At 47.3% G+C, this 17,525-nt stretch overlaps 1 protein-coding gene across 3 annotated transcripts in view; it reads left to right on the top strand.

Annotated features, from left to right (window-relative positions):
- The window catches only part of GOLGA4 (golgin A4), a 2,156,782-nt gene that overhangs the window by 1,313,111 nt on the left and 826,146 nt on the right, over window positions 1-17,525 (top strand). For all 3 annotated transcript variants that reach the window (XM_069613207.1, XM_069613208.1, XM_069613209.1), the window contains one exon: window positions 1,533-1,664. In XM_069613207.1, the coding sequence (XP_069469308.1) occupies window positions 1,533-1,664 (132 nt within the window). The remainder of the gene's footprint in view (window positions 1-1,532; window positions 1,665-17,525) is intronic.

Consider the following 17,525-nt stretch of genomic DNA (forward strand, 5'->3'; position numbering starts at 1 on the left):
AGACATTGTCACTGCTGATGAGGCTGGTGCTAGAGTCCCGAAAGTAGGTACTACAGGGGCCTTGGGTCCAGAAGGAGGGGCAAGAAAAACAGGTTGGAGGATGCAGTTCAGGGGTTCCCGCAATATTAAAAAGCTGGTTGCTCTAGCTGTGGATTTTGCCCACCAATCTGTATCAGAACTGTGTAAGATAAAGTTTAATGCTTGCTCAGAAATCCAGACACCGTGCTTAATGCGCAGCTCCAAGAGCGATGAGAACACCGGCGAAGGGGAAGGGCAGTGAATAGAGACAGAGGTGTGCTTTCAGTATTTGGTATCACATTCCTAATGCTCGCTGTCCAAATTCGGCGGCACGCCCTCTCTGCTAGTCTTATTAGCCTGCCCCTTGAGGGAAAACAGGAGAAAAATTGAAAGGCACTGCTGGGGGGAGAGTTGGGGGCGGGGTATCTGTTGTAGCACCTTACCCAACTCCTAATTCTGGACCCTCTTAAGGGATCTGGTGTGGGTGCTGTGGGAATAATATTGCATTTTAATTGACCCACACACCACCATCCTAAATAATGTGCTGTGCTCAGATAATGAGTGGGTTGAGACAGGAGAATTCACACAATCCTGCTGCACTGAATGAAAACCTGGATCTAGTAAAATTACAAGAGATACAAAAGTGAGTTGCACCAGCCAGAAGCGAATAGCCTTTTATCCGACAAGCTTACCAAACCAGTACGAACTCAAACACTACTAGTACTCTCAAAACTCTGATCTTCTAAAGACAACACATATTTGACAACAAAGAAAAGATGGAGTGGCCTAGGTTGTAAATGGTCGAATACATCATACAACAGACTGTATTGGCTAAATATGTATATTGAAACTACAGGGAAAGCCCTGAGAAATGTAGTTGTATGCTGAAATGCTTTCTTGCTGCCAAAATAAAATAAAAGTTTTAAGCCTAATACATGCTTTTGTGCGCCTGACATAGAATTTACATTTTCTGAAATTATTGTGCAACGAGGCCTGTATTTCTATTATCTTGCCACTTTATGCTGTACACGATATCCTTCTTCTTGCAAAGCATGGATATGCAGAATGCAGTATATAAAACCATTATAACGATGCATGCTATTCTTGTGTTATTGAATACTAGGAAGGGCCACCTCATGCATTATAAGATGATTTTATCTTTCAACATAGTTCATTTTGTATGTGAAAGATTATGCAGTTTGGATTCTTAACTTCACAATAAACTAGGTTTCTGGTGGAGCTTTATCTGACAAAGCCATTTGCTATGTGTTGCGTTATTCACCACTGATATAAACAAAGCAAGAGTATAGGAGGCATTTCTGAAATGTATGATTTTCAGCATGTAGGCAAGCTGAGCTTTCCTCTAACATTATCGTTCTGGAACTGCCTGATACTTATATCAGAATACATGTTTGTGGTCTCTGCCCCAATTTACACACAACATATTTCTATGCATTTCTTTTAAATGCTTTAGAATTGAACATAATGTGTTTTCTTCCATATGTGGAATGTAGAAGTCGTCAGAAGAACGCATTGCCAAATTGGAAGAGTTACATGCCAAGGAACTAGCAAGCAAAGAGCGAGAGTTGATGGATAAACTGCAGTCCCAAGAGAAGGAGTTTGCCAAACAAATGAAGGCAGCCCTTGTAAGCACTACCATCACATTTTCTTTGTAAATAAGTGACTGAGTCTTAAATGTACATACTGTGCTTCTGATTAGCTGCCATTCTATAAAAGAGTTACTGCATTGAGATATTCCGAAGATTCACTTGTTTGAAAATATATCCTGGTTTCAACATAGTATTATGGGAATTCTTTGTGTCACTTCAATTTGAAATCTTTTGACCTCATGTACCATTTTATTAATTTCATTGTCTTGTCCTTTTGACAAATCACATAAAATAATCAGCTGCATATATACATAGAAGTGATCCCAAGTTGTTGCAGAATATTGAACACTTGTACCTTGCTTTCATGATGATGGGTTTGCTGTAAATACTGTTAAATACTGTTGTAGGGTCCATGAGGATGATGAGAACCTAGTTGGCTGATTTTAGTATTAACTGTGACGAATTATCTTTTATACTATATTTAGTTTTAAGAAAATAGTTGAGAAACATTTTCAAAGTACTGCTTATTCAGTGCATTTAATGCTTAACCTATCCTTTCTTCCATTACTATTTCTGATCTTAGAAGAGCAGTTACTGTCCTTATCAATTCTAGACCCTGCTACACAAACAATTTTTTGGCTGCAGAATTTTAGCAAAACTACTTTTTCTGACGAACCTACCCACAGGTTGTTGATGGCTGGCAATTAATAGGAGTATTACATTAACTTTATTATAAGGACTATCACCTTCAGGAAACATCCTTTACTCAAAATTTGGAGGCCAGGGCCTAGGTGGCAAACTTTGATCACCTATCTCATTTGAAACAAGGAAGAGAAACCCAACAACTTAATCCACTAGTTTTAAACCCCACAACAGTATGTGAAATTGTGCTGTAGCCCTGCACTTAGAAGATTCATGCTATTGCTAAGGGTAAACAAATTACCAGTCCTAAGAAATATGGGTCCAGGTATAGAAAGAACTTGATGTATGTGCAAATTGAAGAACACTATAGAAATTCCCAAGCATGTCCTCACACAATGCTCTGTAAAGGGCCTGCTTTATTTGACTAGATTGGGAAAGTATGTTAACAACTTGGATAGTATAATAAAGATGAATTCTGGTGGCATTATGTGAACTCTGAAAGCAAATCTGTCCTCATAGCCTAATATTATGTATGATTAAAGATGAGTGAAAAACCGATTGCTTAGTTCCAGAAAACAGCTTACCAATTAGTAGGAAAAGGTAATGAGTGAGAGGGAAGCATCTATAAAAGATAAACTGTAAATTAATGAATGATGTAACGATGCAATGTCCCCTCTGGTTTTAAAATGAACAATTTATATATTTAATAAGGTTGCATATTGTTGTTATTTACACTTTTTGTATGGTGTGAAAGATCTTTGAACTGTAACACAGTAAATAAAAAAAATTACTTTATTGGAACTTTAAGTCCTCCATTGTCCGTAAAAAAAAGCCCTATTACCATTTTTGAATGATCCGGTCCAGGAAAGTCTTTCCTTTTTGAATTCCATCTTTTTATTTTAAGGAGTGTTGTGCATTATTTAATTTAACAGTGTCATTTCATAACGTTAACAGTAACCCCTCTGTCCATGATTCCACAATCCCCCACCCTGGCGATCCCATGTGTCATTTGAACATATGTCCGCCACTCACATGATTCCAGCTCGGCAGTAGGTCAGTTAATGATTATATTTCAGTGTCCAAACCCACCCTCACACAGCAGTTTCAATAGGCCAATAAACAGTGTGATTAATCTAGCCTCCCTCCTCAGCCCTCAATGATCGTGGAGCTTTCTTGTTTACTCTTCCCAATGCTTCACCCCTTTCTGTGGGTTCTCTGCACTATATTCTTCCACATCCCACCACCTATCATCACTTAAGCAGATTGCACCAACCACCATCTGAAAAAACACATGGCTTTGTCTAATGTGGGAATTGTGTGTGTACCTTTCCATTTAAAGAGGAGACTAAAGGGCATGATCACCTGTCACCAATGAAGAGTACGCCTTTCTCAAGTCTGAACACAGCAGGCTGAACAACTACCTGAAATCTGAGGACCAGCAGCAAACATTTCTCCCATTGGAAACTAACAAAATCCCCTCTGTAATGAACCAGATAACTGGCAAAGCACTCAGGGAACAGGACTTTTGCAATGCCTGGAGAAGTTGATATTGGAAATGGATTTTCTTTTTTTTTAACTTGATTTTGATTAACATTTCATATAAACAGGAACCAATCAATTAGGAAAACAAGATCAGACAAAACCCCTAACCCAACGCCCACCCCTTTCCCCTTAACCCCCTCCCCCAGCCAGGTGCAGTAAAACCAGCTTTGTCCCCTTCCGGGATTCAACGTAAAGTTTTTGTCCACAAATAAACTGATCAGAAGAGCCCATAATCAATTCAAAATTCCTCAGACGCCAGGTTCAGAGTCCTTCTGGCGAGGTATGATGCCGAGTAGTGTCATGCTCTTGGAGCACCAGACTCTACGGGACCCTCCCTTCAAGAACGCTAGCAGAGCTGCCCAATCCGTAACAAACTTCCTGTGATAACCCTGGATAGAGTATGTAAGCCATTCCACCGCAATGACTGACCAATTTTCTCTACCCACTCCAAGTCAAAGGGGGGTTCCTTCGACTGCCACTTGCGTCCCAAAACCATTGTTGCAGACATCATCATGATGGCATAGATCTTGCGGGCTGATTTCCTTGGGAGGTCCGCCAGATCCCGGTTTAAGCCTAACATATCAAGTCCCCTGTTCCCCCTCTCCTTGAGACCCAGAACTTGAACAACGGCCTGTTGAATATATTCCCAGAAGGTGATCAGTTTCGGGCATTCCCACCATATATGCGGCCAGGATCCCCTACCCCCACACCCCCTCCAGCATAGTTGTGAGGGGCGCCCAAACATCTTAGTTGGCTTGACCGGTGTTAGGTGCCATTGATACATTAACTTAAGCCACATCTCCCGGATCTAGAGGGATCTAGTGAGTTTCGGGATCCGAACCCATAGGTCTTGCCACTCACTCTCCTCTATTTTCGTGCCCGTGTCTTCCTCCCATTTCCTCATAAACCCTCTAGTCGGAGGATTCTCCCCTTCCTTGATATACTTATATATGGAAGCCATGAGACCTCTGTCACCCTCATGTGAGTCTAGGTATTTTTCAAACGGGGTTAAAGGGCGTGTACCCGCCAGCCGTTGATCTGGGTGGGTGTTACGTTCACCTGGCTCCCACAGAGGCGTCGATCTGAACTGGACAGCTGCGGTCTCCACCAATGTGACGCGTAGGGCCGAGATGACGGACTGGACTGGCCCACCTAGCTTCGTTTGCTTGGCCCGTAGGAATATTCTTCTGTAAATGGAGAAAGGGAATTAACCACCCGTGGGTTGAGCGTAAATCCCCCCACCCCCGCTGTTCTCCCCACAGATCACCTTTGAGGTCCACTCTTATAGTCTCACCTGATGGTTTGAAAAGATGAGCTCTCCATCCTGCATTGAGCGCAGGGACGCGTTTATAACCAGTTGCTTCACTGGCTCGAAGGAATTGGTGAGTTCCAGAACAATATTGTCTCCTAAAAGTATGTAGTTCGTAAGAGTTCCCATGTCTGACTTTCACGCTTGTCCGATTCCTTGCAGTTTGCAGCTTGACCCCAGCAAAGAGTTCCTCGTGGTAGCTGACGAAGTTCAGGTAAGGATTTGGCTTATCCTACACAGTTCAATAAAATAAGGTCAGAATGTAACCTGTGGCTTGCTCCCTTATTCAGGTGTGGAGAGAAAATATGAAGTTTGGGGAATAATGCCTCTGGCGGTAAAATTAGGTAAGTCTATTGTGGTGAGAAGAGTTCCCCTTGTTTGTCCCTTTGTCTCACCTTGTTGTCCTTTTGTTCCCCTTAGGGGCTGGGGTACGGCGAGGATGCAATGGAGACTGCGCCGACCCGTGAAGACGAATAGTACCCCCAGCGGTAATCAGGTAAGTCTATGGGGTAGTTACTATTGCCTCTGTTTATTCCCGTGGCTCACCTTTGCTGTTCTTGTGTTCCCCTTAGGTGCCAGAGTGCGGCGGGAACGTGCAGAAGGATGCAGTGGATCGTGAGGATTCTGCAAAGGCCGGTGAGATCAGCGCGTAAAATGCTTCTTTCTTCCAGCTCGAAGGCGCGATGGATCCGGAATTCAGGTAAGGATCGAAGGTTTTGCTCTTATTCTAATCTCTTCTCCTTCTGTTCCTCCCTTTTTCTAGGAGCTGCAGACTCGAGGCGGGCGTGGCAGAAGACTGGATGCAGGCTTGCAGACACGGTGAGCGTTACGCTGCTGGATGCAGAATAACGCAAAGCGTGTGCTGCTCTTCGGGTGTGGTTTAAATAGCCTCAAAAGTAGTCCCAGCTAAGTATTCCTCCCCAGCCCCACCCGAGTAAAAAATAGTCCCTCGGTAAAATAGTCCCTTCCAAGCCTCATTTGGCTTGGAGCTCTGCAGCATGGTCTGCATCAGGTAAGCTTGCAGCATGGTCTGCATCAGGTAAGTTCTACTCTATGAGCCTGGTGCCTCTGGCGCCAGGACTGACTCTCCATATGAGCCTGGCGCCATAGGCGCCAGGACCGCACCCAAACAGCCCCTAGCAGGGGTTTTTGGGCTTGCTCAAAATAACGTGATGCATGCTTCCGGGGTTGTTGGACCTGGTCTGGTTCCCCGGGGGTAGGCATCATGACAGTGGGATAACCAATGCCTCAGTTGCACGTAACCATATCTGTGGATCTCCCTCAGCCCGAATTCTGCTTTACACTGTTCGAAGCCTTTTACCCTGCCATCTACATACATGTCTCGCAATATTCTGCATCCTCCCTCCCACCAGTCATTAAATGCCGGATTTTTATATCCAGGGGAAAACTGCGGATTCCCAAACAGGGGTGTGTAGGGGGATGGGAAGGTAGTGATTTGTGCTCGCCTGATCGCCGCGTCCCAGTCTTCCCCAGTGGCCGAGGTGATACGGCTCAAGTACATCTGTGGTTGTCTATCCACCTTCGGGAGCCAGAGGGCTGCCTCCAACAGACCAGCCACTACAGCCCTATCCATAGATCTCCAGGGTTTATGACGATCATTTCTCTGCCAATCTCTAAGCACCCTTATCTGTGCCGCGATATAGTAAGCTTTAAAGTCTGGCTCCCCTATTCCCCCTCGCAGAGATGGGGTCTTCATAAGAGTTGAAGCTATTCTTGCGATTCCAGACAAAGGGAGTAGTAACTTTAGGCAGGTCCCTAAAAAAGTAGCTCGGGACTTTTACTGGGAGAGCTGCAAAATAATATAGAAGTTGCGGAAGCACCACCATCTTGAGGACATTGATGCGGCCCATCCAGGAGATATACAGGGGATCCCAGTCTACAAGCTTGGACCTGATTCTTTCCAGAAGAGGAATGTAGTTTGCCCTATATAAGTCTCCCATTGTGCTAGTGAGGCAGACCCCCAAATACTTGATTCCCTTACTTGCCCATTTGAATGCAAATTCCCGCTGAACAAATTGTACGGAGTCTTCCTGTAGGTTAAGATTAAGTATCTCAGACTTATTCGTGTTTACTGTCAGACCAGCTACCCCCCCAAACCTGCACTGCTCCTCACTTAGCACTGCTAATGAAGTCTCAGGGTCGGTCAGTGCGAGAAGCATATCGTCCGCAAAGGCCATAACCTTGTGTACCTGACCCCCAACAGGATTCCCCTTATGTCCTCAGCCATTCTTATCGCCTCCAGAAAAGGCTCCAGGTGGAGAGCATAGAGCAGCGGGGAGAGAGGGCACCCCTGTTTCGTGCCTCTCTCCACTCTGACTGCTTCTGAAATCTGACCATTAATAGCCAGACGAAGGGACGGGTTTTGATAGCTAGCGCATACTTGATCTACGTATCTGGATCAAAAGCCCATTTTAGTCAGTGTGGCAAAGAGGAACCCTCACTCAACGCGATCAAAAGCCTTTTCAGCGTCGATTGCCAAGAGGAGGGCGGGAAGACCCTTTATCTGTGTCTTCTCAATCAGATGGACTACCCTGCGCCCATTGTCAGCTGCCTGACGCCCCCTGATAAAACCCGCCTGATCAAAACGCACCAGCTTAGGCATGAGGGGGTCCAGCCTGGTTGCCAATATCTTGGTGCGAATCTTCGCATCTACATTTACCCCTTTTATGTTAAAAACTACCTTGGCCTCATCCATGGACCCAGGGAGGGCTCCGGGAGAGCCTATACTATTGAAAAGTCTGGTGAGCAGGGGAACTAGGGAGTCTTTGTGTAGCTTATAGAACTCGGCCGCAAACCCGTCCGGGCTTGGGGCCTTGTTCGGGGAGAGGGCAAGGATCGCCCTTCTGACCTCATCGGTTGATATGTCCGCCTCAAGCTGTTCCTGCTCCTCCCTGGAGAGGGTTGGTAATTCAAGCCTATTGAGATACTCTATTTGCGCACCCGGGCCAGGGTAGTTTGATGAATACAGGGTGGTGTAGAACTGATGGAATTCTCTCACGATCTCCCGATTCTCAGTGAACCTCTGCCCCTCCATCCCTCTGATTCTAAGAATGGTTTTGTCCCTCTCCTCCATTCACAGCATCCGAGCGAGCAATCTGTCAGATTTGTTCGCCCTGATGTATTGCGATTGGCGCAGGCGCAACAGAGAGCGCTCTGCCGCTCTGGTCTGGATGAGACTCAGCTGGCCCCTTAGCGTCCGGACCTCCCTTGCTGTGGTCGGTGTGTGACTAATCACCAATCGCTCCATTGCCTCCTGGAGCTTTTATACCCAGATTTACTTCTTCTAATCTTATTTCCCTCTCCCTTCTGGCCTTAATGGCTATAATCTTCCCCCTAATCGTGGCTTTGAGGGCGTCCCACCATGTTTGTGGACTAGAGTCTTTCCAATCATTCTTCTCCACATATTCCTCTAGTTCCCTTTCCACCTCCTGGGTCAGAGCCGGGTCCTTAAAGAGCTGGGTCGGGTATCGCCACTTCCATAACCCTGGGGGCCCCGTGGCCTACGCAGTGTCACCTCGATATGGGCGTGATCCAAAACCGCAAGAGGCCCAAGGGAGATACCAGATATCGACCCTAAAATAGGGGCAGAAACCCAAACATAGTCTATTCGGGAGTGAGTTTTATGAGCGTGCGAGTAAAATGTGTACCCACTGTCGTTACCCTGGATCTCCCTCCAAGCATCCACCAGGGCCAGATCTTGAAACTTCTTTCTGCGTTCCCTGGAGGGACCACCCTGCGATCCCCATAGGGCTCTGCTTCTGTCCCTAGCTGGATCCCAGGCCATGTTGAAGTCCCCCGTAAGGATAATACGGCCCCTAGCAATAACGCTAAGCCTCACCAGTGACTTCTGCAGGAAGGCGTCTTGCCCAGTGTTAGGTGCATAAATCATGGCAATTGTGTATACCTCCCCTCTGCCCTCCAGTGTCACCGCCAGGAGTCTCCCCTGATCCCCTTTATGTATTGACTTAACCAAGAGATCCAGGCCATCCCTCAATGCAATAGCCCCCACCCCCCTTCTTGCACGCTTGCGTGGCCTGAAATAGCCTGGCATATCTCCAAATTTTAAATCTCCAGGTGTCTTGTGTTTGAATGTGGGTCTCTTGCAATGTGACTATATGTGGCTTTTCTTTGCGAAGGTACAATTCAATCTTTTTCCTTTTAACTGAGTTTAGCTCATTGACATTCAGCAACAAAGTCTTTAGGTATTCCATGAGATCAGGAAATGTGATTATTTAGATATGGTCAGGCCTTCTGAGCCCCAGGTCTAATTGAAGTAGACTCATCCTCCCAACTGCACCCGAGTCAACCCCCGACCTCCCCCCCCACCCATCTCCCCCCTGGGTGGGCTCAACTGGCTTCTCGCCCCCCTCGTGGCTACCGAACGAGAGTTGAGCCTCATCCTTACCCCAGGTCTTACCAACGCGGGATCTCCCAATCCTATTCCAAGTGACTCTTCCCCTCCCTTCCCCGCAATAAACCTTTGCAGCTTCTTTCGCCACCCTGAACCAATCCCACCAGCCTATGTGGTGAGTGCCCTCCCCGGTCTCACCATGTTGGTCACCCTATGGCGAAAGAGGGATGGCGGCTGCTGATGACCGGGGTGAGCCATGTTGGGCGTCAGAGTGGCTCCCCCCGGAAACGTCGCCGCCCACCCTCCAAGGGGACCCCTTCGTAGATCGTTTGGGCCCAACTGTGGTCCATTCCCACGACTTACGCGGTCCCCGCCGGCTCGGGGGTATCCCTGGGACCCCCAGTGTTTGGTCGTCCATGCCCAACAAGTCCAAGCCTTGTTCACACGTCGTGATCTTGTGCTGGCTACCCTGCCACATGAAGATTAAGCCGAATGTATGGGACCATCTATATTTTATTTGTTTTTCACGCAGGTGTTTCAGCACCGGGAGCATCCGTCTCCTTTTGTTCAAATTCATGTGGGACAAATCCTGATACAAGAATATCTCTGCACCATTGCAAGATATAGTGCTAGCCTTTCTCGCCTTTCCTAGGATCTTCTCTTTCGCTGCATAGTTGTGAAAGGCCACCAGCACATCTCTAGGCCTGGCTCCCGACTCCGGACCGGGCGGGCCAACTCTGTGAATCCTGTCAAATTGTAGATCATTATCGGTGTCCGCTTCTAGAAGGTCCCTGAAGACCGCTGTGAGGGTCTGTGCGAGATCCTGGGGCTGTACGGTCTCCGGGAGAGCTTAACCCGGATGTTACCTCTTCTGAACCGGTTTTCAAGGTCCACCACTTGTAGCTCCTGGTTCTGAGTGGCCTGCGCCAGGGTCTCCGACAGATTATCGGCCTTTCGTGCATCATCGGTCAATTTTTGGATGGCCCGCTCATTGTAACTACCCTTTCCTCAATGTTGCGGATATCTCGTTTAATATCCTTCAGCACCTCTGCCAATTCTTCTCTGAGGGTGTCTATCTGCTTCTGGCTCACTGACGTGAACTTATCTACCATTTCGCAGAGGACTTGTCGAAGTGTTGCGTGTGTGACTGGGCCATCGCGGGGCCCGGAATGGGGATCCGCACACCGAGCCCCCATCTCGCCGTCCTCTTGATAGTCACTCCGGGTATCTACCTCCTGTTCTAGCTCTTTGGCCCAGAGCTTGGTGAGGGAGGCCCCCTGAGCCTTCCCAGCGCTTTTGAGGGCTGATGGGGTGTCCCTAGATCTGTTTCTGGACATGATGGAGTCGGAATCCCAGGCCCAGTGTTCCGTGTGTAGCTGTGAATCCCTGGGTGAAGTGATCAAGCGGCGCTGAGAGGGCTGGAAGGGGGGCACCCACCCCGGGGTGCAGTCAGGTGTCGTCAACAGGGCCACTAGCCCCCATTCCTCCACGGTCCCCCGCGGCAGGCAGCAAATCCCCGCACAGAGCAAGTGTCTGATGTATTGAGACCCACCAGCGAAGACACAGAGCTAAGTCTGTTAGTCCAGAGGGGTCTCCGCTTTGGCTAAGGGACCAGGCCAGATGAGCGCAGCGCCGGCCCCCTCTATTTCGAGAAAGTCCACAGGGGGAGGAGGGTCTTCCCAGCTTCTCCCCGCGGGTTCTGATTCAGGGAGAGATGCTCCAGGGATTGCAGCCCAGCAGTCACAGCTTCCTGGTTGATGTTCCGTTGATGACTCCCCAGTGGGGAATATGGGGGGGGCGCGGGCCCGCAGTCAATAACAGCTCAGAGCACCACAACACTTAGCCCTTGCAGCCCCCCACTCGCTGTCCATATTTCTGGCACTGTGCCATGTTCCTGATCCAGGTATCCCAGTCCCTGGTGCTCGCCCGCTCCTCCGCCCTAGGCGCTTCGCGGGGGGCCCAAATAGGGGTTAAAAATGCCCAACCAAGCGGCTCTCAAATTCACCCACTTACTGCCGTATGTTCCGACGCCGCTTCTGTGCGCCGATTCCAATGTCCGGGCTCCGGGACGGCCCCGTCGGGTCCCGCTCGTCCCGCGTTCAGCGAGCCCCCGCCGCCAGGAGACTCCCAGGGTGGCGCTGTCTCGCGCTGCCACGCTTTCGCCAGGCCTCCCGCTCGCGGGCTGCCGCAAGGGACCAACGGCGAGCTCCACTCCAACCAGCCCTCCACTGGCGAGCCGCCCAGACCGTCCCGCCTCACTCCGCAGGCAGGCGACGAGGGGACACCACCAAGCCACCGCCCGCTATCTCAGGGGGAGCAAGCACCAGAGAATCCCAACTGTGGTCGCGTGTCTGGAGGTGCCGGGGAGGGCAAAAGCGGCAAAAGAAGGTGGCTTAGGTTGGTCGGGGCTTGCGCGGGTATTAGGGAGAATTCTCTCTTTAGGCTGAATTTCCTAACCTAGCGAGTCCCCCAGCATCTTTGCTGGATTTCTGGAGTTTGTTTTTTTTCTTGCCAAGAGTGAGACTCTTTTTTTTCTCCCAATCTTGGACATGATTTATGGTGTTCCTTTGACTGTGTTTTATGGGCTATGGGGTCCTTTACCCCATAGTGTCTCTTGTGTTTTTACTATGTTTGTTACACAGCACCCTCCGTGCAGTGACACAGGGATGTCATAGTGACACCCCACCATAGACTCCATACCCTGGGACTGACTACTGTCTCCCAGGGCATGTAAAGTCACCATTGGCTTTACTAGTCCCAAATTATTAACAGAAACCGGTACAAACCATCATATTGTGGAAGTACTGGTCGGAGCAATTCGATTGCCCCGGGGTCTGTTAGTCGAGGGGCACGTCTCCGTCCCCCCTGATCGAGTTTTGGCTGGTGGCAGTGGATACTACTTTTTATATTCGACCGCAAATATATCCCTATGGGATTTTCCCATTGTTCGAGGCTACCAACTTTAATTATTTAATTCTCATAGCCTCGAACATACCGCCGGTTTATTTATTTAATATTAATTCGCCGGTTGGTGTTTTTTGCCGGGACTCGATTCTAAAATGGCCTTTGTGTTCTCTTCTGTGACTCCAACCCAAGTGGAGCCCTTTGTTCCACTTTTTGGCGGGCTTCTCCACAGAAGCCTCCAAAAGTGGTGCCACTCTGTCTGGGTACCACAGGGGGTATGGGAGGGGGTTTAGGCACCCTGGACTGAGTTACCTTGCTAACTCAAGTCGCACTCTTGTGTGATTGGCCCAAGTGGTGAGCCGGCCGGCTCACCACTTAGCATGTTTGATTGACAGCTAGGCTGAGTGAATGGGGGTGTGCTGCATAAAAGCAGGACTTTGGGGACTGGAACTTCAGAAGTCGCCACAGGACCTGAGAATCCGACGAGGAAGAAGCTGAGCCGACCTACCACGACGATACCACCGGTGGAGCCCTGCGGAACCGACTCACCACTTCCCGACGACAGAGAAGATCTCCTGGCTGGAGAGGCTTCTTCCCCTGACTGGTAGGCACAACCGTTTACCTTCTTTTCCTCGCATCCCAGGACATCTTGTGGTCGAATTGCCCGTGCCAAGCACCCCGGCAACCGGATAGCCACTTACCTCTGGACCGCAAATAAAAGACCGCTCCTTTTACCTGAGAACCCACGCGGCTGGTTTCTTCCCTGGCAGTGCAACGGACACCCGTCTTCCTCCCCGACGAGATCCTCTCTTCCCCTGGACGAAGCACAGACTTGCATCCGCTGCCAGGAACAACTGCCCCCGCTGGAGTATTCTCACCACTTTAAGGTACCGTGTCCGCCAGGCCTCCCTTTCTAAAGATTGCTGCAAGGTAGTAATAATCCCTTAACCTTCTGGACTGGGCTGCCCGCCTTGACCATCTTACTGGTCCCTTTCTTTGGTCCGCCTCTTTTCGAACCTTTTCAAGACTTTTGTGCACTGCAACCGTGTGACCTTGGACACATTTCATTCTGATCCTCTTAAAGTGGATCTGGCCTTCTGAACTCTAACTTCAGTTTTACTTTGCCTTCCTCTCTTGTGGTGTTCTTGTGAAAGTGTTGGGATCTGTTTCAATTTATGTCTGCTTTTCTCTCCCTTTTTAAAAACGAATTATTAGAGTACCATCTGCGTTAAGCGCTCACCGCTGTCTGAAAATAAGTGGGGCTTTACTTAAGAATCGTCTAATACTCTTTTAAGGGAGTGTATATCTTTTAGTGACCGTGTTTTTGAACTGCTTAACATTAGTGCCTGTGTGTTTTACTAGATGTGGTTTTCAATAAATAATTCTATCTCTTTTACACCAAGCTCTGGTCAGTGTTTACTTGTTCTACTGTGTTCTTTTGACCTATTGTGAATACTCTGTATACTGCCTAACTCTTCTTGAGGGAAGTCTGACTGCTCAGCCACAGCTACCAATTGAATCTGTGTGGTACAGACTGCTACCAAGTGGGTTTACTGCCAAACACCTGTAGTCTTAAATCTTTTGCAGTGGTCCCAGAGGGAACTGCACAGGTTTCTGCCTAACACTGGTGTACAGTGGTGGGATTTGTATTGAGTATACACTTTACTGTGCTGTTTGAACACTTTAGGACAACTAACCACAGAGCTTAGCACTAAAAAGCTGATTTTCTAACTATGTCTGCTATGGAGAGTTATACCCTAGAATCATTGTCTGCCAAAACTGCTGATTGCTTAAAAGTATTGTGTAGATATAAGAATCTGGAGCTCGGGAGCCGCGATGTCCGTTACTCGGTGGCCATCTTGGAATCGGAAATGGGTTGTTTTAAAATAAGGCACAGCCTTGTAATGCAAGTCCCCAATTGATAATTAAAATCAATCCAATGAGCCAAAATATAATGCACAAGATGTGAGAAAAACAAAAATGTATTGTAACACACACAGCCTAGGCCAGGAATGATCAAAAACGCATTCAACAGTATAATGGAAAATGGCTGGTCATATAGCATTTTACAGAAGCGAAATGACAAATGTTACAAATTATTCACATTTTTCCAGATTCTGATTGGACATCGTCATTTACACCATAGGTGAATCTATATGCTATCTAGCCCTACTGGCCTATTCTATCGTTGTGACCTGATCAAGATATCAGTTTATTAATCACTTTACAGTGAGATAATTTCCTTTCCCATGGTGCTAATTGGATAGTGGTCTTTTAAGTTTGTATCATCTAAGCCTTAAATTTGAATGGCTGTTTCTGGAGGAGTATGCGTGGAGTGAGTGATTGATTAAGTTTCAACCAATCACTGTGTGAGATGTGACAGTGTTACAATGAAGTTGTAACAATGTACCTCCCATTCCCATTGACCTAATCGGTTGGCACTGTCTTACCGTTCCCATCATTGTGAACTGTCCATCACCAGTTCAACTATGCAACTCATGATTGGAAACATTACTTGCTTCTCCTTTCTTTCTCATGATTCCATTTTCCCTGCCTCTGACCTTATGATCTGGGACTTTGTTGCTTGCGGACTTCATTCTTTTACACTGATATGAATATATGTATGCCGCTTGCAATATAATAAACATATTTTTCTTCCACTAATATTGTATATGTGCTGTGAGGTTCATGCATTAGTTTCCATAAAGATTACTGATACCTAATTAATTAATTTTATTGTATGTGCAATGTTCTTTCTCGCGTGACTCCCTGCTTTGCATTTGGAGCTCTTTCTTTGAGAACTTTTCCTGCAGAAGTCAGTGTTGTGCTTCACTCATTTTGTCTGGACAGGCATGCTTCTCAAACTCATTGCTCGGTTCCTGCTGACTTGTGACCTTCATTATGATATGTTTTGATGCACTGCCTAGGAACATAAATTGTTATGTCTTTTGAACTCAGGCTTGGGAACTCAACTAAGCTGATGTGTTTTGACCAATCCATGTACAGTGTTTGTCCATCAGCTCTGGGATCTGATATTTTGTTTGTTGCTTTTTCATGATCTCACTACCGCAACTCAGGCCTGGGAATTAATTTGCCCCCCCTTGCTTTGTCAAATCACAGCGCTGCATTTAGTCTTGCTGTGGGAATGTGTAACTTGGTATGTGCGTGCCTCTAATGAGGGCATGGCTGGTGCTTTTTGTTGAATGGGTGGCGGTTTTCATATTTCAGAGATGGTTAACTGGATTTTGAGGGCCTACACGTGTTATTTATTCAATGAGCGTAGAGGGTTTCTGTCATTCACTATCACTGAGTGCCCCTCAATGTTTCCCTTACTAGTGTTAAATGCTGCTGTATCTATTAAGGACACATGGTTACATTCAAATGTAAGGTATGCGCATTGTAGCTCACTGAAGCATGGCTACTGGCATCTTGCTTGGCCTACATTGGGAAGTTTCTATGTGCAGGGCTGCCCTCTTTGTACTTTGTGCTTTCTTACAATGACTTTCAAAGCTTGTATTTTCATGCACGTTTGGGACGTTTGATGTATTTTCCAACACTACTGTACTCCCCAACATTGTAAATGATTAAATTTGCTCCTCATTTGGTTACACGAATAAGGAACTGGACATCATGAGTAGTAGGATATATGTGGACAAACAAGGCTCCAAGGGTTGTTGCAAAAGATGGAGGCTGCTAGTTTGAATTGCGGTAGAAGAGTTTGCAGAGTCTACCCTCTCCAGGAATTGAGACTTGAAGAACAGAAGTAGCTGGAAGAACCTAAGAGTCAAAGTTCTGATTGGTCAGAGATTAACAGGTTGCTTCAAGAGCCTTCCGGCTTATGCCGCCTTCATGCTTACTATGGTTGATTGACCTTATAATGTGGGCCAGAGAGACATGCAGGTGAAATTCCACTCATTCACAGTCAAGGAATAGATCCTACAGCTATTCAAGAAATAAGGGTGTGTGGCATTTCAGGGGTAGTTTATTGTGATCTTCCAAGATGCCACCCAAGTAACGTTCCAAAGAAGACAGAATCACTTGCCCGCAATGGAAAAACTGCGCCACAAAAAGGCCTTTGCTTTTAATGGAAACTTCATGTACTTATGTTTCTTAACGTTAAAGGAAAATCTGTTATGTTTCTAATGGATTCCTTCCCGCACTGGGTCCTCATCTTTGATCTCTCTCCAAGCGCAGCTGCTCTTCGTAACCTTTTCTGCCACCAGGAGACTCCGCAGGACACATCTAAGTGACTTGTGCCAGACATGACGTCCAGGCCAGCATATATACAAGCGCTGCACCCGTGGCCTTAGTTCCTTTTTTCTGCGCACTCTGCTTGCTTTAGGAACACCACTTCTTTGAAGCTTTCTTGCTTCTGGTTGCTATTGACATTATGCCGAATCCAACAAAGACTTCACGTTTAAACCCTGTGTTCACTGCAGACGTCAAATGTCCACAGGACACATCTAAGTGACTCGGGCCGGACATGACGTCCAGGCCAGCATATATACAAGCGCTGCACCCATGACCTTAGTTCCTTTTTCTGCACACTCTGCTTGCTTTAGGAACACCGCTTCTTTGAAGCTTTCTTGCTTCTGGTTGCTATTGACATTATGCTGAATCCAACAAAGAGTTCACGTTTAAACCCTGTGTTCACTGCAGGCGTCGAGTCTGTTTCAGATCCTCATCAGATTTGTCTTTATTGCTACGGTGAGGGCCACAACGCTCAGGATTACACGACATGTGAGCCAATGCACCTCATGGCCCTTTGGGAACAGGAGGTGACGCTGTTCACTTTCCTCCACAAGTAGAAGAGTGACAAACTGACTTGTTCAGGTAGCCCAGTGCAGATCGTCACACTGAAGAACAGTCCCGAAAAAAAAAGAAAACTAAGCACCGCAGGAGGTCTCAGTCTCTCAGCAGTGCTTCAAGGCACCATTCTTCTTGTCGAAGAGGAGCCACCCCTTCAGGGGCGCCTTTGAAGATCAGGCACCACCAGTACTTTTCCCCACCCAATCCTCTACTCTGGAGGAACGGGAAGCCTTTAGGCTTATGATGCTTGACGTTTTTGCCAACGTGTCTGGGGGTGCTGTTGGTACTCTTGTTCAGAAGAGAATTGCCCTAGGATTTC

This window comes from Ambystoma mexicanum, chromosome 5p (genome assembly GCF_040938575.1).
Source record: "Ambystoma mexicanum isolate Mex_15411 chromosome 5p, UKY_AmexF1_1, whole genome shotgun sequence".
NCBI lineage: Eukaryota > Metazoa > Chordata > Amphibia > Caudata > Ambystomatidae > Ambystoma > Ambystoma mexicanum.